Source organism: Carettochelys insculpta, chromosome 4, assembly GCF_033958435.1.
Source record: "Carettochelys insculpta isolate YL-2023 chromosome 4, ASM3395843v1, whole genome shotgun sequence".
NCBI classification, from domain to species: Eukaryota; Metazoa; Chordata; order Testudines; family Carettochelyidae; genus Carettochelys; species Carettochelys insculpta.
The window spans coordinates 43502672-43523463 of NC_134140.1; the positions used below are offsets into that span (position 1 = coordinate 43502672).

Consider the following 20792-nt stretch of genomic DNA (forward strand, 5'->3'; position numbering starts at 1 on the left):
TAAAAAAATAAAAATAAAAAAACCCACACTTGCCATTTTGCCTATAATGGATGAGTGGGAGGATAGGTAAAAAAAACAATAGAACCATTAAGATGTATATGTCAGACTACTGCCACTTAGCATATATGGAACTCGGCATGTGACCAGGAACAGTCACTGAATTGGGTCTGCTGGTTTGATCTTTAGTGTCCCCATTCTGAGCTGGATACTGATGGGGAGTGCAAAGTGAATGATGATCCATTTTCCCCTTGGCCCGTCTGAACAGCCATATAATCTTATGCTTCTTATCCGTCCCTCCCTCTTATTACCCTAACATACTGTGTCGTGTTGACCAGCCACCATGTCTTTCCTTGAATAGTAACAAAGAGGAAAACGTGCTAGTCTATACACTATCAAAACAAAAAGCAGTCAAGGAGCACTTTAAAGACTAGCAAAATCGTTTATTAGGTGAGCTTTTGTGGGACAGACCCACTTCTTCAGACCATAGCCAGACCAGAACAGACTCAATATTTCAGACTCAATAATTCTGGTCTGGCTATGGTCTGAAGAAGTGGGTCTGTCTCACGAAAGCTCACCTAATAAACCACTTTGCTAGTCTTTAAAGTGCTACTTGACTGCTTTTTGTCTTTCCTTTCTTTGTAAAGCAGACAGCATGTTTCAGGACAACTGAAAAATACAAAGTTATTTTTCATCAGAGAAGCAATGTGATGCAGCGGATCAATCACAAAGCAAAGAGCCATATATTCCTTATTTCTAACCCTGGCTCTGCTGCTTAGTGCGTGACATTTGACAAATCATTTGGAGCCTAACCAAGTGTGGTGTTGATTATCTTAAATTCTACATGTTGCAGAATTAGCTTAAGTTTGCTAAACTAACTTCTCTGGTGTTCAGTACAGCTGGGGAGGAGGGCATAAGCAACATCATTAACAACAAGGCAAGACAGCAAAACAGAACAGCCCTGAGGACTTGCTGTGATAGGAAGAGATATCTCAGGAGAGATATTTTGTGACTTCATATGCTTTCACAGGAGCAGGGATTACCAGAGTTTAGTGCTTTCAAGTCAGACCCCCAATGAAGCCACTGAACTCTACCAAAGGATACTAGGAGGGAATAAAATGAAAATACCACCTTTGTATCCCACAGGGAGATACTAATACTAACTTATTAAGCATCACAAGACTGGAAAATGTAAAACACTATATATGTTTTAAAAATTATTCATGGTAATACTAACCATGGAGAGAATGCCTGTACCAAGTACAAATGCTTAATTTGCAGTGGTGAATAATGTTACCAAATTATATGTAATATAGCACCAATAGATTATGGTGAATTTATGTTGGTGATAAAGACCAAATGCTCATTTCTCTCCCATTATTGCATTACATCAGTATAGACAGAAACTACTAATTCTTTTCAGGTCTTGAAATGCATAATTAATATTTTAAATTTACTTTGACTTCTTAAAGGATTTCAAAGAAGGCAACTGGTTTTTGCTGGTAGAAAGAAGTCAGCATCCATAATTTCTGTTATAATGGTAGGAGTTACTTTCTATCCCCTTCAATAGCAGGAAAATAAACCTTTAAAAAAAAAGTCCTACTTGTATTCCTAGCAAGAAATTCTGTTGGTTTTCATGTATGACAGATTGGTTCAGAAGCTGAAGTCAGGGAGGGAGCCAAATGATGAAAGAGATGGATGAGAGTGGCATTTCCTAATAAAAATTTGCAGTTAGCGTCAATATGTAAATAGTAGCAAGGTGCTACCATTATTCATCCTAGTAAATAAGTTATAATGATCCATATGCAAAGAATTTTAATATAATTTGTTGTTTTAGTTGCAGCTTCTTATTTGGTGTAAACTCTGGCTAAATTAATCTCTTGTGTAAATAGACTAAATCAAGTTACACCTGATGAATTTAGCACATTCATTCAATTTGTACACCAAACATTTGTATAAATACATAATCAAGCTAGTAAGAGCAGGAAATAGATATCATTTAGAAGAAGTGTAGCTAGTAGTACTGTATGATACACCTCCATATGGTGGGAATAAAATCATCCTTTTTCTTTTGATTTTTCTCTGGCTGCAAGACTCTTGCAGTTATTTCTAAACTGTCTCACAAGACAGACCCAATCAGTTAGTAGTCACAGTGCTACTTTAACAAAACAAAACAGCAATCATGTAGCACTTTAAAAGACAAACAAAATAATTTATTAGGTGATGAGCTTTCGTGGGACAGATCCACTTTTTCAGGTCATCAGCTAATAAATTATTTTGTTAGTCTTCAAAGTGCTACATGACTGCTGTTTTGTTTTGTTAGAATACAGACTAACATGGCTACCTCTCTGTTACAGTGCTACTTTAGTTCAGCCAATATAAGCACCTATTTTACATAAACAGACACAGCTGATATATTCTATCCAGTAGAGGGCAGTGTTTCACTTGTATGTGAACCAGGACCTTGCAAGGAACCAGGATGTTGTTCCTAGGAGGAACAGCAGCAAAGTTCAGGTAACAGCTTAAACTTGGAAGACTTGTACAACCAGTTATTTTTGCGAGAAAATTAAAACTTTATTGACTTTAGATCATTGAATCATTGGATTTACAAAGCTGCCAATTTAAGATTTATCTGAAACAAAAGCTGTTATAGGAGAAACTCCATGTGATAGACTAGACTGTTTTTTTTGTAAAGTACTCTTTTACAGGACCCAAAAATGATCTAGATGTTTTACATACAAATAAGAAGGCAGGCTGTGGCCTGAAGAGGTTAATATATAATATATAAAATAGAGAAGATGAGGGGTAACAAAAAGAGAAGAAGGTGGGAGAAAAGGATTTCAAAGAAGAGCTTGGGGATTCTGCTCCCATCTTGAATTTTGTCTGTCATTTGTTTTTAATATACTTTTAAATAACTGTTAATATACAATGACCATACGATACTGTATAAAGGGCACATTGCAACTAGTAATACTATTCTATTTCTCAATGGCTCACAGAGACTGACAATGCAAAAATCAAGCTATGACTTGGTCTACATTGGGAGTGCCTGATACTTGCGCCAGCAAAGCACTTTGTGAGGATACATCCTATAATGTCAAACTGTGCTGTTGCCATATTTATTCCAGCTCCCCCACTCCAGGTGAAATAGGGTACCTGTTAATCTTTGTTCTTGACAGTATAAAACTGTCAAGAAGTCATATAGCACCTTAGAGACCAACAAATTTAATAGGTAAGACACATGTAATAGGTAAGACCCACATCTTCAGATGACTGAAGAAATTTTAAGATGTTTTTAACAACTCAATACGAGTGAGATTAAGAAAGCAGAAATAACATTGCAAGGGCTAATCTTGCAAAGGAATACACATTGATGGCTCTTAGACCAATATTCTTCCCATTGACTTGGAAGTGGACATCCATGCAGACTCATTTTGCAAAACTGAGTCCTTAGTAACCCACTCCTACAAACATTTATGCATGTTTAACTATTTCCAGTGAGATTATGGGTATATGTGAAATTAAGCACATGCACCAGGATGAGTGCCTACAGTAGAACACTGCAAAGTTGATATGAAAATGCAACCCCCATGAAAACCCAAGGAACAACCTGAATAATTCAAAATTAACCCCAAGAAGTCATATTAACAAAATTGCAATTAATATGAACAGCACAAAATGAGAAAATTCAGGGGGATAAGACATTAATACAAGGAGTAAAAAAAGCCATAAATTAATCCTACAAATTCCCCTCCTGCAATAATTTTACCACAAACTAACTTCAGAATCCCACTATATTTGCCATCTTTAATCTTTTCCCCTTTGGGAGAACAAAGAGAGGGAACAGGAAAAAGCACAATGGTGATCACTCTCTTGTTGCTAAGTATGATTATCTTCCATGGAAACTGGGGATCTAGAGATAGCTGATAAGGCCTATACAGTAAACCCTCAATTTAACAAACTAATAGGGGGCAAGGGGTGTCTGTTAATGCTGAAAGTCTGTTATGACCGAATGGTTATACTGTATGATGGTGCACTGACCTTCCCAGCCCATCACTAACTCCTGTCCTCTGCTCCCACATTTCTTTCCCCCGTCCTGCCCCATTCTTTGCCTCACACCTCCATCTTCCTCTCCCAATTACCAGGAAAGCTGCTGAATGCCAGCCTGGCGCCTGTCACCTCCTGCACCTCTCAGCGCCATGGGTCCTTCAGCCCCTGTCTCCCACCTGCCTGCAGGAAGGTAGAGCATGGCTGCCCCCGGCCTGCCAGTGTGCAGCAGCCTCCGATACCATGGCTGCTGCTCAGCACCATTGCAGGCAGTGACAGCTGGAGGCCAACATGCTCCACGCACACGGGGCTGGGGGAGGAGGGCTCCTGTGCCCTGCCGCAGCCTCCCCGCCCTCCAGCTCTTCTGGCCCTGGTGGCCCCAGCCACTGCAGTGGCCCCTCCAACCCCAGTAGCCCCAGCCATTCCAGCAGCTCTTCCAGCCCTGGTGGCACTTCTAGTTAGTGTCCAGCATTTATTTGATGGGGAAGAAAGGCTGGCAGACAGCACCTGTTATTGCCGAAGTCTGTTATATCAAGGTCCCTTAAATCGACGGTTTACTGTATTTGAACCCTCATTTCTATTACAGTAAGGACAGCTGCTTCTACGTATGACTGAAAGCCAGTCTCTCCTTCCTCCTGTGCCTTCTGTTCTCCTCAGTTTGTTGGTGGGCAAATTCAAAATGCAGGGGACCATCATGTGTTACTTATTTCCATTTTGACCATTGCTGGTTGAGTGTCTCCCAAGTGTCAATGTCAATACTGCACTTCTTTAAGTTACCCTTCAACAAGCCATTATAATGTTTTCTTTGGCTGCCAAAGTTATGGTATCCTTCTTTCAGCTGAGAGAGCAGGACCTGCTTTGGGACGCAATGGTCTGGCATCCAGACAATATGACCAATCCAGCAGAGTTGCTAACTGATGATCATTGCCTCGATACTAGTGGTCTTTACCTCTTCCAGAACACGTGTTATTGCATTTGTTGTCCCATTTCATCCTAAAGATCTTGCAATGGCAGTGTTGGTGATATCTCACAAGGACTTTCAAGTGATGTATATAGGTTGTCCAGGTTTGAGACCTATACAACAATGTTGGGAAAATAATGGCTTGATAAGCAAGAAGCTTGCTGTCTGTTCAAATGTTGTGATCTTCAAAAAACCTGTGCTGTAAATGAGCAAAACATGCACTGGCATAGCTCAGATGGTGTTGGATATCTGAATCAATATCTGTCTTTAATGAGAGATGATTTCCAAGGTAAAGGAAATGGTTGACATTCCTCAGTACTTCTCCATTGATTTTAACAGATGCAGCATGTGGCACCTCATTTGGAGAGGGCTGATGGAACACTTCGGTCTTCTTGATGTTGAGAAAGAGATCAAGACATGTGTAAGCTTTGGCAAACACATTCAGGATAGTTTGAAGATCTTTCTCAGAGAGGGCAAAAACTGTGTTGTCATCAGCATATTGAAGTTCCACAATAGATGTAGTGGAAATCTTAATCTTAGCTTTCATCTTGGACAGCTTTTCATCCATTCTTTAATTTTTCCCTTCAAAAAGTAGGTGTGTCCTCCTTTCTCCTCCCATACCTATCCTTCATCAGCTCTTTTAGTTTCAGATAAGGCAGCAATATTGATGTTAAACAAACTAAATTAACAAATGATGGCTCTACATTGTTCTGATCAGTCACTGTTTGAGTTGTCCATCGGGGTACGTATGTTCCAAGTTCCAAAATTAAAAAGTTTCTTACACTTTCAACCACTCAGTGGTGATCCTGCTGGATGCATCTAGCCAGCCAAGAAGAACAGAGGGAAGACTATTTTTAGGGCACCTTTTCTAGCCCCTTCCCTATCTGGCGGGAGCAGAGTGGGTCCTAAAAAGGACTGCTTAGACTTGGGTGCAGCTGCAAAATGCTCAACCTGCCTTAGTCTTCAAGCAAAGTTACTGAATTACTGCCTGTGTGTTGGTCTGTGACTGCGATCTTCCATATCTCACTGTCCTGTTCTCATTGCCACTCGCCACTGGACTTTTGACTTGGGACAAGTGTTGTTTTCCCAAAACTGGAAAATGCCTGTGTGTGACTGCTTTCAAAGTGGGAAGACTGATGCACAGCAGTCACTACACTGTCCTTGGCAGATAGAGAGCTTGAAACCAATGGCATGGACCAGCGTTTCCCAAAGCGTGGTCTGTGGCCCAGTACTGGTCCTTGGAAAAAAAAATATAGAAATATTTAGAAAATATTTAGTCCTTAGAAAATATACAAATTATTGCATATGATCCTATTAATTTGGTACATTTAATATTTTCCCGCATGATGTGCACAGGCTTTCATGTGGCCAAGCCTGTATCATCGATTTTCATGTCCCATGACACAGCAGTCTTGGTTTATTTCTGCGCAGTACGACGTGTACGTATTTTTTAGTTTAACTGCTTATGTTTTCTTCATTTATTTTCAATTAAATACCCTCTCATTTTCATATTCAATATGCATAAATGGATGAAGAATGTAACTGGAAATACAAGTAACAAATGTTTGAACAACGTGCAGCCTAATAAAAGTTTGAATAAGAAAATAAAAACTTCTTAGACATGCAAGTATTCCGACGAGTATTTGAAATTTGGTTTTGTAAGTGTTGGTAGTTATAATCACTTGCCATTAAGTATGAGCTGTCACACACAACTATCCTATGAGTGCAAGAAACCATCAAAACTGAAACACCATTTGGAATGCAAACATCCAGAATATGCAAGTAAGCCCATAGATATTTTCATAAATAAGAAAAATGAATTATCTTCTGCTAAAAAACGCATGAAAAGTGCACTTTCTATGTGCTCTTCAAATTAAAACTTTGTGTTGGCCTCATATGAAGTTTCAAAACTAACATCCAAGACAGGTTATCCACATACTGTTGGCGAAAAGTTAATATTTCCTGCACTGTATATTACTGCATCCTGTATTTATGGAGGAAAAAAGGGAAATCAGTTGCGTTCGCAGTCTTTAACCAACAATACAGTGAAACGTAGAATTGCAGATACGGTGAAAAATATTGAGGAAACTCTTGTATGTCGAATACAAAATAGTCAGTTTTTTTGTATTACAACTGGATGAAAGCACTGATATAGCAGACACTGCCAATTTGATGTGTTTTGTTAAATAAGATTACGAAAGCTCCATTCAAGAAGATCTCTTACTTTATAAGTCACTTCCAACAAAAATGACTGACGAAGTTTGTAAGCTAATTGTAAGCTAACCAATGATTTTATTATTCAAAGGGCTATTGACTGGAAAAAATATGTTGGACTGAGGAGTGATGGGGTTCAAGCAATGGCAGGGTCTCGCACTGGGCTTGTCCCGCAGATTCGAACTGTAGCACTAGACTCTGCATGGGTATATTGTAGTATTCACAGTGAGGCACTAGCTGTGAAAACTATACCATCACTTTTGAGCTCCCCTCTTTAGGGATGTGTGAAGTTTATAAATTATATAAAATCTCGTCCTTTGAATTCCAGAATCTTTACTGCTTTGTGTAAAGAATTAGGAAGTGAACATGAGCATCTCTTATTACCCTGTGAGGTTTGATGGCAATCAAAAGGAAACATTTTGAAATGACTCTATGAAATGAACGATGAAGCTTTATTGTTCTTGGAGCAACACCCTCCATCGGCAGAAGATGCTATATTTATATTTAAAGACAGGTTTCATGAACTTGATTGGTTAACAATGGTGATTTACTTATGTGACATATTTTGTCTTTTAAATTAGTTAAGTCTGAATTTACAATGCACTAAAATTAATATTTTCAAAGTTCACAAAAAAGTTGAAGTACAATTAAAAAAACTTTGTTTCTGGGCATAGCAAGTTAGCAAGAGAAACTTTAAATCTTTTTGTACTTTAACTGAATTACAAGAAAAATATGGTGAAACTAATATCTCTTTTGTGATTTCGGCAGAAATCAAAGAACATCTCTTGGGGCTAACATCAAGTTTAAATGAATATTTTCCTCCAATTGACGTCAGTAAAATGTGGATTAAGAGCCTGTTTACTGTTGGCACCAAAAATGAAGAAATACTACAACTGAATGCATCAGAAGTGGATTCATTAATCGAACTTTCCTGTGACTCTTCCTTAAAAGAGAACTTTGATAAACTCTCCTTGATTGATTTTTGGTTGAATTGTAGAAATGAAAATTCACATTTATCTGAGAAAGCAGTCAAATTCTTAATGCCTTTTGTCACAACATAGAAGTGTGAAACTAGTTTCTCATCTTTGGTTTTCTTAAAAAATAAATATAGAAGTAGGCTGAATGTCAAACTAGATTTGAGGATAAAACTTCCTTCTTTTGCTCCCGACATAAAGTTGTTATGTGATACAAAACAACATCACCCTTCCCATTAGTTCTCTTTTTAGTTATTTAAAAACTATAAAGTGCACACATAATAAATGACTTATATTCAACTAATTAGATTATAAATAAACTTTACAACTGTTAAAATTCTACTGGTTAAATTATAATTAAGGTAATAACAATAAGTTAGGCACTTATGTATTTTATATCAAGATTTATATTATTATGACTTGTGAATAAATAATAAACAGAGAAAATGTATTAATTTTTCATTTTTTTATATGCATTTATATTTTTGGGCTGCAAAAAAAAGGGACTGAAGAAAACTGGGTTCCAACTATATAAAGTTTGGGAAATCCAGGCATGGACAATTGCAAATCGCTATCAGCTGCAGCCTTCATCCACCTTCAGAGCCATGACACCCTTACACAAGTTTCACCTCCATTGTGCACCTACCCTTCATCTGCTTTGCCTTTGAGGACTTGTGGGTCATACTTTGTTGAGAACCTTGCCCTTGACAGTTCTGCCATGGGTGACCCTAACGGAGTACATGACTCCAGGCAGCATTGTTATTGGGATCATTGAAACATGCAAGCCTCTCCACCACTATGAGGAGAGGAGGAAAAAAACATATGGTGAATTTGGTGTACAGATGAAAAGAAAAAAGAGTATAGGACGGGGAAGAGGAGAGAAATAGGAATAAGGAGTTCAGCAAATTAAAAGGAAGGAGCTATAAAAGATGGCATAGTAATTTTAATTAATTTAATCAGTTTGTTTGCACTATGAGAATTATACATAATAAGATGGAAATAAGAATTCCATAGACAAAATAGACAAAATGCACTGCCTTTTACATTCTTATGAATATTTCTGGATTTCCAGCATCCAGAAAATATCAGCAATATCAAAGGAAAAAGAGATTTTAGACAACTTGGGGTGTTAACGTTTTCTTCTCCCTGTAGAGCAAAGTTTGAAGATCAAAGGTGTAACTGCTTACTACTTTGGACTGGAAGAAAAAAATCAGATGCATTTAAAAAGAGGATGCTAATTTATTTTATTTCTAGGCCTTTCTATGACATACATCTTGATAGTACCTTACCACTTCATAAACATTAATTAATCTTCACAAGACACCAATGAGGTGGAGAAGCATTATTTTCCTCATTTTTTAGATGCAGAACTGAGGCATGAAGATACTTGCCCAAGGTCATACACGAAGTTAGAAACAGAAATATATCAAGCCAGCTCTCATATCAGGCCAGTGTCTTTTAACTGCTGGATCATCCTTCCTGAAAGGTACTAAAAGCTTGTTTTGTAAAAAACAATTCAGCCATTGAGTCAAACTCTTTGATCTTAAACGTGAGCTGATTCTACAAACAGGTGCATCTAAAAATGCACTTGTAGTACAACTCAAAGAAAACAGACCATTATTCTACATACCAGTCACTCACATCACAGAGGAAGAGGGCACACACAAAGGAAAAAAATGTACATTCAATGATACTTTGCTGTGAACCTTTTATCAGCAGAGACTGTGCCATTTTTAGTTTTTGCAGTACTGAACACGATGACTGTGTTGCTAGAAAGAAAAAAAGTAATATTACACACAAATGATGGCCATGTTATAGATGAGCATGATCATAAACTACCAGACTCAGTTCTAAAGAAAACATTCCCTGTAGTAACATTGAGATTAGGGAGTCATTCTCTAATTGTCAGGACACAACATTCACAATGTCACGTCTTCCAGGAAGTGACATAGCTGTCCTTTACCAGAAGACCACCCTATGCTAGAAACCCACTGACCACTACTCTTACCTACATGCCCCCAGCTTCCATCCAGGACACATCGCATAATCTATCGTATATAGTCAAGACCTAAGGTGCAACTGCATCTGCTCCAATCCTACTGACAAAGACCAAAAACTTAAAGATCTCTATCAGGCATTCATAAAACTGAATTATCCACCTGAAGAAGATTGACAGAGCCAGACAAATACCCAGAAACCAGCTACTTTAGATAGGCCCAAGAAGGTTAATAATAGAACACCACTTGTCACGAGCTGTAGCCCCCAGCTCAAACCCCTGCAGAGCATTAGCCTATACTGGAACATGATGCTGCATTTGCACATGCCCTAGATGACAAGCCTATTCTTTCCTACAGACAGGCATCCAACCTAAGGAAAATTCTCTCTAGCAACCACACACGACACCATAGAAATACTAATCCCAGAACCTTTCCTTGCAGCAAACCCCATTGCCAACGCCAGAGACATCATCACTGGATGTAACTACGTCAGTTACGCTGTCAGGAGCTCATATTCCTGCACTTCCACTAATGTGCCATCAATGCCCCTCTGCCATGTACATTTGACATAGTGGACAATCACTTCACCAAAGAATGGACAAAATCATACATTAGGAATCTGAATACAAGTAAACCGATAAGTGAACATTTCAGTTTAACAGGACACAGTATTCAACATTTAATAGTGTGCATTATAAAACATTGAGGCTACGTCTACACTAGCACACTACGTCGAAGTAGCCTATTTTGACGTAAGAACATAGAAATAGGCTACTTTGACGCGTACTGTCTACACGTCCTCCAGGGCTGGTGCCATCAACATTCAACGTCGAAGTAGTGACGGAGAATGTCGAAAGGAGTCACCCTGGAAGGAAATGTGGAGCATCCACACACACAAGTGCTCCCCATCGAAATAAGGGGCCAGCAAAGCCCCAAGCCGCTCCCTTAAAGGGCCCCTACCAGACACACTCGGCCTGCACAGCATGAGATCCACAGAGCCGGCAACCGGTTGCAGACCCTGTGAACACAGCATGGACCCCCAGCTGCAGCAGCAGCAGCAGCAGCAGCAGCAACAGCAGCCAGAAGCCCTGGGCTAAGGGCTGCTGCGTACGGTGACCATATAGCCCCACAGGGGCTGCAGAGAGCATCTCTCAACCACTCAGCTGATGGCTGCCATGGAGGACCCCGCTATTTCGGAGTAGCAGGACGCGGATCATCTACACATGCCCTACTTCGACGTTGAATGTCGAAGTAGGGCGCTATTCCCATCTTCAGATGGAAATAGCGATTTTGATGTCTAGCCGCCTAACGTCAATTTCAATGTCAAAATAGCACACGGTGCATGTAGATGCGACGCATGTTATTTTGACATTGTGCCGGCTACTTCGAAGTAGCCGGCTAGTGTAGACGCACCCTGAGATTTTAACATCAGATTACAAAGGGAGACATCTGAATTGCAATTTCTTTCAAGTTTGACACCTATCACCTCAGACTCAAAGATATTAATTATCTCACACATTACAAGGACTATTTCCCAACCTTTGATATTTGCAGTGACCCAGCCATCCCACTTAACTTAATAGACATTTGCAGAGGATTCTCTCTCCTCCCTTCCCCCAACCTTCGTTCATCCCTATCTAGCTGATTTGTCATTTTTTTCTTTAATTTTTTTCTATCTTGTTCTTTAAATTCTCTCCCTCAGTTATCAGGATTCTCCAGATCTTTAGAAGAAGGTCTGTCCCACAAAAGCTCATCGTCTAATAAATATTGTTAGTTTTTAAGATGCTCCAAAAGATTGTTAGTCTGTATGTGAAAAAAACAACCAAGAGCCTTGCATAATCTTAAAAACTAACTGATTTATTTGGGCATAAGTTTTCATGGGCAAAAATCTGCTTTGCCAGATGCAACATTATATTTCTGTCCTTGGCTTCCTATTCTACTAGAAGAGCTGTGGACTTACACATTTCCTCAAGAGACTTTAATACCCATGTAGATCACAGTTCTAGGAGTATCAGAGAGGTAGCCATGTTAGTTAGCTTCAAAAACAGCAAGAAGTCCTGTGTCACCTTATAGACTAACACATATTTTGGAGCATAAGCTTTTGTGGGTGAAGCAGGTCTTTGTCCATGAACGCTTAAGCTCCAAAACCATCTGTTAGTCTATAAGGTGCCACAGGACTACTTCTAGGAGCGAGACACATGCATCTCCTAGAGCTGGAAGGGACCTTGGGAGGTCATCTAGTCCAGTCCCCTGCCCTCTTGGCAGGACCAAGCAACATCCCTGACATTTATTTGCCCCAATCCCTAAATGGCCTCCTCAAGGATTGAACTTGCAACCCTAGGTTTAGCAGGCTAATGCTCAAACCACTGAGCATACCATACCCCAGAGGCCTACACATCTACCCTTGTGTTTTGATATTATAATGGAGCTGGCCTACCTTTCCTTCACCAGGTACAGCCACTGCCTCAGCTCTTGCTTCAGTCCCTTTGCCAGCACGTTAATGTAGATCTCTTCTGAGGGCTACTACCATAGTACTATTGTCAACTGGATAGACATGTTGCTCCTTACTTGGTTGTCCTGGATGCTTTTTAGTAGCATCAACAGAGGTAAAGAAGTTTTTCTGGGACTACCAGCGCCCCTCAAACATACGGGCTAAGGGTCACCAAACCCCTCTTTCACCGGGTTCTTTCGGCAAGCCAGGGCACAGTTGTTTTTCCAGAGGGACCTGGAGGCTTCCCTCACCGTGGAAAAGCTTTTCAACCATACCCGCTTCTTCCAGAGAGCCACCACCAGAGGGCAGCCATCTCCCCGAGCTCTTACTGGAAAGAGCCCAGCATCAGCTCGCTTCCCTGGGGGATCGCGCTCTGTAGGGGGCGCTCTATGGCCCTTCCCCAGGGTTCCTCGCTGTAGCTTCTCGTATCCTCGGTCCCCAACCCCGCCAGAGCGCCGCCACCCCGGGCTCTGAGGGGACCCGCGGAACATGCATCTTTCACGGGCACATGGCGAGCGCTGGCCGACCGCGAAGCGGATGAAGAGAGAGAGCGAGAGAGAGCGTGTGTGTGTGTGTGTGTGTGTGTGTGTGTGTAGACTTACAGTCTGCATGACACACCTGCTTCATCGCAACACAGCGGCCCCGGCTCTGACCCAGGCCTGGAGGGCGGGTCACCGCGGGGACCTCGCACTGCACATGAAAGCGCCACCTCGTGTGACACAGCCGGGATGGCAGCAGTGCGGGGGAGGCCGGTGTCTCAGGGCCCTGCGGCGCAGCAGGGCGTTACCCTTCCCGCAGGGGCAGGGAGATCTTTCCCCCGCGCGAGCGCACCCCCACTAGCTCAGGGGCTGCTTGGCTCTGCGGCCCGCGCACACACCGGGTTGGCCCCGCCTGGGACGCCGGCGGCCCAACGCGCATGCTCGGCGCCGGCGCCATTTTGGTGGGGCCGGGAATTATCCAGCGGGAGCGACGGAGCTCGCTGGGCCCGGCTCGGAGGCAGCGGCGAGTGGGTGCCGGCTGCGGAGATGGCTAACATCGCGGTGCAGAGGATCAAGCGGGAGTTCAAGGAGGTGCTGAAGAGTGAGGAGGTCAGAGGCTCACCCCTTGCCCCGGCGCTGTACCGGGCGCCCGCCGGCCCCTCCTCCTCCTCCTCCTCCTCCCGCGACTGGGGGAGGGTCTGTCCCAGCCTCTCGGCCGGGGGAAGGGAAGGTAACGGCGGCTCCTGGGGACGTGGAGCATCCTCCACCGGCAGCGGAGGCTTCTTGGGGCAGGGGCCCGGGGCGAAGGACCCAGAGGCCCGGCCTGGAAGGGGTAGGGAGCGTGGCCGGGCAGCGAGGGAGCGAGCGAGCTGCCTGGACAAGGCCTGGGAATCCCCGGGCAATGTCTGTGCTCAGGCCCAAATGGGAGGCTCAAAGGATCCTTATAATAGGGCAGGCCGCTTGCGCGTGGGGGGGTGTTGTCTTGGGGGCCCCTATATGTTGCGGCAGGGACGCTAGAGAAAGGGTTTTCTTTGCGAGCTGAAAGGCGATGGGACACAGGCAGGAGGGGTAGGTAATAACACGTCCCATTTCATCCCGCTCACTAGGTAGCGTGGGGACTGCAGAGAGCGATACGTTGTTATTTTAATGAATGCAGGTAAAAAACCCATTTAACTAGATTTCCTTAATCCAGGGCTTCCTTTTACCCCAGCGTAGGTTATGTCACTCTGGTGTTGAGGTCTTTAATCCTCCCACCCCCTGACATCCCAATTATCTGATGCCCTGTTTAGCAGAGGTAATGGTTCCTGAAACGTTTACTGTAAGTACGGGGTCAGCAGTAATTAGGAAAAGGGGAAATGATAAAAAAAACTTTGAGTTTATTTCCAGGGACTGTATAATAGCATTTTCAGTGATTTTATTAAAGCTGTTTTCTCTGTTGATCTGTGTTGGTTAATGTCAGCCAGATAGGTTTTGATGGCTATGTCGTCATCATCATACTCATGATGATGAGGCATGTTGTATGCTTGTGAGGAAATATTGATGTGTAGTTTGACTCTGAAAGCTGATGGTTACACGCTGCGCAAATAAGCCACATTCATAGTCAAAAAACAAGATGCTAGTAACCTCCTGAGGATTTGTGTTGCTTACAGAAAACCTGTTTAGTATGGGTATTATTGATGTCCTTTTGAATATAATGTGCTAATAGTGTTATTGTTACACAGCTCTAAATAAAACCATTCAGAAAATTGTACAGCCTAATTTCTCCAACTCTTGTGTATTTGGTCCTCAGGTTGATTTCAGTGAGAGTGCCAGTGTATGATTACAGGACCCAAATGCTAAATTAGAAGGGATCCTGAGTGGTTAGCTGTGTATTTGTGTGCTGAAGTTAGAATAGCCTGAAGTGTTAACTTTATCTGAACATTAAAGTGGATTTATATACCTTTATTTAAGAAAGCACTTTCTGAACACTCGGGATTTTCCCTTAAGTATGAGCAAGACTTCTCTTTTCGAAATAGGACAACATGGTTACATCTTTGAATTTTCATGCAGAAAAGCTTGGGACCAAGGAGCAATTTTGTCTTCCTGTTTAATATATATGCTGAGGAGAGATCCATAACTGCTTTGCAGAGAAAAAAAAATACAAAATATACTCCCCTAGTTGACTGACTTTGTGAATTTTGATACAATCCTTACTTTTGCAGGACTCCATATTTAAAACATGTAAGAGAGCATTACCTCTTTTTCAGCATTCAGCTGTTACTATTAATCAGTACGTACATAATCACTGTTAATGTTACAGGCTTTCTGCTGGGTATTTTGAATACTTAGCTCACTTCTGCATTTGTGGATGTTTAGTATAATGGCAGACTGATTCTGGATACGTGTAGTATGGATACCTTGGCCTGATTTTTCAAAGTCCGAGTAAACTTTTTTCAGCTGTGGTGTGAAACCATTCAGTATGAGGTGGTGAATGGAGAAATGGTTAGATATTACAGGTCCATGCAGGAAACTACTGAGACCTGGTAACTGTTTTTAAAGTGAGATGTGCAATAACAATCTGAATTCCAGACTTTATCAAAAAAAATGCTTGTCACACATCATATAGCTAAAATGTGTTTCTTTTAAAATAAAGTTGTCTTGCATCAAGGAGAAGTTGCTGATCTTATCTGCACTTAAGCATTCTTGGAGTGGTGTCTCCAACAGTAGCTGAACATGAAGGCTGGCACACAATCTGTTTCCGTTTAAATGCCACCAAATGGCATTTGCTTCCATATTGCGTTTTGGAGAGAGAACACAGAGTTTGTGATTTAAATTCATCCCAAAATGCATTCTGGGCCTTGCTAAGTGGGAGCCAGCCAGGCACAGCTTTAGAATAAGAGGAGGGAGCAAATCAATGTCTCTTTGCGATTCAAAGATCTTTGGGGTAAAATGCAGGCCAATTTTCAAATTTAATTGAATGAAAGTATTATAATTTTTTTTATTTCCTAGTCATACTTTTCATATCTAATGCCCTTTGTTTCTTAGTCTAGAAATGCCAATTTGGGTATATCTTTGAAATAACTTCTTTCCCCAGACCTGCTTTAACTTACTGGCTTCAAGTTTATGGGCCAAGGATTATTTTTAAAAATTTTGTGCTCTTTTGCTTTTTTTTAATGTGAGTAGGTAAAATCCTTTGTAAAGAGTAAAATAATTAGCAAGAACAAAAAAAAAGTTTTGTTTTGAGTTTTCACACATGAATAAAAGTTCTGGGAGTGGAATTCTTAGTAGAACTTTTAACTTACCTGTTTAATGCAAAACCTAAGGAACACTATGACCAAAATGAGTTTACACAGTGGAAGATGGGCGCCCTCTGTACCTTTATTTAGATTAGAGTTTAGAGTATTGTGGTAACATTTGTTGGTTTATGTGCTAACACATGCAATTTAAAAATTCTAGTGTGGACAAGGCACAATCTGTGTTTCACATGTATTAAACTAGTAAAGTTTAAAACCTTATTTGCGTTTGCTCCTCTCCCTGATTTTAATGTGCCTAGTATTTGTCAAAGGCAATATAGTTTCTCTGCACTAGGACTTTATACAGTAAAATCTTTTTTTTTTTAATCCAGCTTGTTGCATGTATGGGGGTGCCAGTAAGTGAAAAATTCTAGTTGACTAAGGAGGAAGTCCGAGTATGAGAGGGACTCGGAAGGGGGTAGGTTTTGCGGTCTTGGTTCTGGGTGACATTATTAGTCTGGATTAAGTGTCCGCATGGGTAACTCTTTCAAAAAAGTTATTGTGTTTTAAATTCAGTTTACCTTAATATGCAATATCTTTCAAGTGTAGATGGTCCTTATGTGATGAACTTGAAACATTCCCTTCTTTACTCTGGTTGATGGAAGATAGAAAGCTTTTACATTGTGTTCCTTCTTCGAGCCATCTGTTTGTTTGGTGGGTTTTAGAGTGTATGTGTGTAGGGGAAATGGTAAGGTAATTGCTGTGTGGAATGTGGGGTTTCCAGTACTGTACACCTCCTCCATTTATTCTTTTAGGGTGAACAGCTTCAGTGTTTGCATCTGCTCACAGCATCCTGATGAATCTGAGGCTGCTTCACTCCACCTCCCCCATCTGTAAATAGTAGCTGTAAAACTGACCAGAGCAGAGTTGGTTTAACTGTGGAGGCTATGAGCACCTGTCAGTATTGGCTTGTGTTGTCTTCCAGCTCAGAAAGACAGCTTTGCATTGGTTATACGCTCATCCCTCATTAAATGAATGCTGTATTTACGAGTACTCACTTAAACGAGGGACACGTTTACCTACCTTAGTTCACTCTATAAGTGAACTCCCCCAGCTAATACGAGCCTTACCCCCTTCCCTGTGTCTCCAACCCCCTAGTCTGACACCCCCCCCCCCCCGCCACGCAGCCCCAGCCCGCTGCAGCCAGACACCCTGCTGGCCCCACAGCCTGCCCCCCACCACAGCCCCAAACTGCAGTGGCCAGACCACCCCCACTGCTTGACCCCTGCCCCGCAGCCCTAAACCGTGGCAGCCAGACCCCCTTACAAGTCCCACAGCCTGAACCCCCCTGCCGCCTGTATTCCCGGCTGTCCTGCAGCCCGAGCCCCATGGGGGCTCTGGAGCCTGACGCTTCGGCTGCCTGACCCCCACTGCTCCTTGCAGCCCCCTCGGCCGAGCCCACTGCCCTGCAGCCCGACACCCCTGCAGGCCCTGCAGCCTGACTCCATTGCTGCCTGCAATGCCCATGGCCAGACACTCCCCCCACCCCCCCGGTGCCTAGCAGCCCGATACCCCTGCAGGCCACACAGCCCAGCCACGCTGCTGCGTGCAACGTCCGTGGGCAGAAACCACCCCCACCTCCTGCAACCCCCGCTGCCCTGCAGCCCGACTCTCTTGTGGGCCGCTCGGACAGACCCTGCTGTTGCCTGTAACCCTCACGGCCAGACCTCCCACCCCCGTAGCCTGACTCCCCCGTGGCCAGACTCTCCTTCCCGCTGCCTGTAACCCCCATGGCCCCAAACTATGGCAGCCAGACCCCCTCACCAGCCTACAGCCAGAACCCCCTGCTGCCTGACCCCCCCCACCACAGTCCCTAAACCGCAGCAACCTGAACCCGCCACTGACTTTTAACACCCCCCCTGCTCACAGCCCCAAACTACCCCCAGCCTTTAATCCTCCACAACCCAAAGTTCACTCACCTTTCAAAAGCAGTGCCAGCTGCTGCCACTCTTCCCTGACTTAGGAGCCCTAAGAACTAATCAGAGACTTTTACATGTGATTTAATAGGAATTTGGTGTCCCTTTTACGAGTTTCTGCCTACGAGCAGAAAGCTGGGAACCTATTGTGTTTGTATAGCGAGGGATGAGTGTGTATTAATTCATACTACTGTACCATTTTCAATCATAATTGTTAGAAATATTATTTTATATGGTGAGGAGGGTGTAGAGAGGTAATCTAGTGTAGTCCCCTACACTGACACAAGACCAAGTTACCTAGATCATCCCTGACAGATAAACAGATCTATGTCTAGCTGGTTTTTTAAAACCTGACACGATGGGGATTCTACAACATCCATTGAAAGCGTATCCCAGGACTTAACTATCCTTATAGTTAGAAAGTTTTTTCCTAATTTCTAACCTAAATCCTTGTTGCTGCAGATTGAGCCCTCTACTGCTTGTCCTACCTTCAGTGGACATAGAGAACAATTCTGGTCACTGTTCTCTTTATAATAGCCTTTAATATATTGTAAAACTGCTATCAGGTGCCCCACAGTCATCTTTTCTGAAAACTAAACTTGCTCCATTTTTTAACCTTTCTTCAAAGCTCATTTTCTATGCCTTTTATTATATTTACTGTTCTCTGCATGCCAGTGTTTCTGCATCTTTACTTAAAGTATGAAGCCCAGAACTGGACGCAGTATTCCAGCTAGGGCCTCACCACAGCACTGAGTAAAATAGGACAGTTATCAATATTGTAATCTTGTGTATGACACCCCTGCTACTAAGCCTCAGAATATTACTACTTTAACTCTCAAATCCTTTTCAGTAATCCTACTTTACCAGTTATTCCCCCATTTGGTAATTTTGCATTTAATTTTTTTTTCTTCCTAGTTCTTGTAGTTTGCAGTTGTCTTTATTGCATTTGATCTTGTTTATTTGAGACTCGAGTTTGACAGCATGCCATTTATAATGACCGTTTCAGTACAGTCTTTCAACCAGTTGTGTACCCATCATATAGTATTTTCATCTAGACTTAGAAGTTCCTTACTTGGCTTATGTAATGTCATAGAAACTACTAAAAGCCTTACTGAAATCAAGATCTGTCACATCTGCAGCTGCCCCTTATCAGACCGGCCAGCAAGCCTGTTCAATAAGGAAATTAGGTTGGTTTAATGTGGTTTCTTAAATTCATTTTGGAGTATTTCTTATTGACTTATCTTCTAGGTGTATCCAAATTGATTGTGTTATAAGTGGTTCAGTATCTGTCCGCATACAGGCTGAGGGATCTATAATTCCCCTGCTCCACTGTGTTCCCTCTTTAAAGATACTGTGTGTGCCCTTCCTGAGTTCTTTAGAACCTTACTCTGTACTCCATCAGTTAACAATAGGTACATGCTAACAGTTGAGAGAGAGTTTCAGCTTGTTCCTTAAGCACTGTAGGATGAATTTCATCTTGTTTTGCCTACTTAAGTACATCTAACTGACATAAATATTCTTTAACATGTTCTTTCCTTATTTTGGCAGTAGTATAGACTTGTCCATGGAACTGTGAAATCTGTCCTTTCAGGATCACTTTAATCCAAATTATCTCCAGCCTTCATGTTGGCAAACAGTGCCTCCCTGTTAGTCAGAATAAAGTGTAAACTGGCTGTCCCCCTAGTTACTTTTTGGACATCTTGTGTTTTGCCATGATACTTTCCCAATAGATGTCTAGGTAAAGTTCCCTATTATTATCAGTGCTTGTGTTTTGGATATTTGTTGTTTGGTCTAGAAATATCACATGCACCACTTCCTCCCGGTAAGACACCCCTATCAGGAGAACATCTCTTCACTCAGAGACTTTAAATAGGTATGCCTCTTACCTCCCTCTGGATCTCTCAAAAAACATTTATATTCTTGTATACCACAACACTACCCTTTTTTCTTCCTCCTTCCTGTCCTTCATGAACAAGGAATAATTCTTTATGCCAGTGTTCTAGTAATGAGATTTATCCCACCCAGTCTTTATGATGTCAAGTAAGTAATAATTTAGCTTACATACTAATACTTCCAGTTCTTCCTGTTTATTCCACTTACTCTTTGTATTTCTGTATAGGTGTTCAAGATGTTGAGCAGAGTCCCTCGCTATTTCCCTTTTTTTGGTCTTGTGACTCTTCGGTTAAGGTCACCTTTTTTTATACTTCGTGCTTTTCTCACCTCACCCCTTTGAATCTGGTTTAAAGCCCTCCTCACTAGATTGGTGTTTCTGCCTGGGGTTTAATTCAGAAAGGGAAAGATGGTTGGCAACATCACCCTTGCTCCCAGAGTTGTGTAATCAGTGTGCAAGGTCCTACCTGACAGTATCATTAGTGCCCACATGGATGAGCAGAATATCCTGGGACATCTTGTGTGGTTAGCAGATAGAAATCTTAAAATTCATT

At 42.0% G+C, this 20792-nt stretch overlaps 2 protein-coding genes across 3 annotated transcripts in view; one reads left to right on the forward strand and one right to left on the reverse strand.

Moving 5' to 3' along the window:
- The window catches only part of SMIM14 (small integral membrane protein 14), a 94924-nt gene extending 81359 nt beyond the window's left edge, over positions 1-13565 (reverse strand). Inside the window, exon 1 of the mRNA XM_074992645.1 lies at positions 13300-13565. Within this exon, the coding sequence (XP_074848746.1) occupies positions 13300-13308 (9 nt within the window). The 5' untranslated portion in view covers positions 13309-13565. The remainder of the gene's footprint in view (positions 1-13299) is intronic.
- Positions 13566-13609: 44 nt separating this feature from the next.
- Positions 13610-20792, forward strand: part of UBE2K (ubiquitin conjugating enzyme E2 K) — a 75067-nt gene continuing 67884 nt past the window's right edge. Inside the window, exon 1 of one of the 2 annotated variants that reach the window (XM_074992642.1) lies at positions 13610-13769. In XM_074992642.1, coding sequence (XP_074848743.1) covers positions 13707-13769 — 63 coding nt within the window. In that variant the 5' untranslated portion in view covers positions 13610-13706. The remainder of the gene's footprint in view (positions 13770-20792) is intronic. The other variant, XM_074992643.1, reaches the window with a different exon arrangement.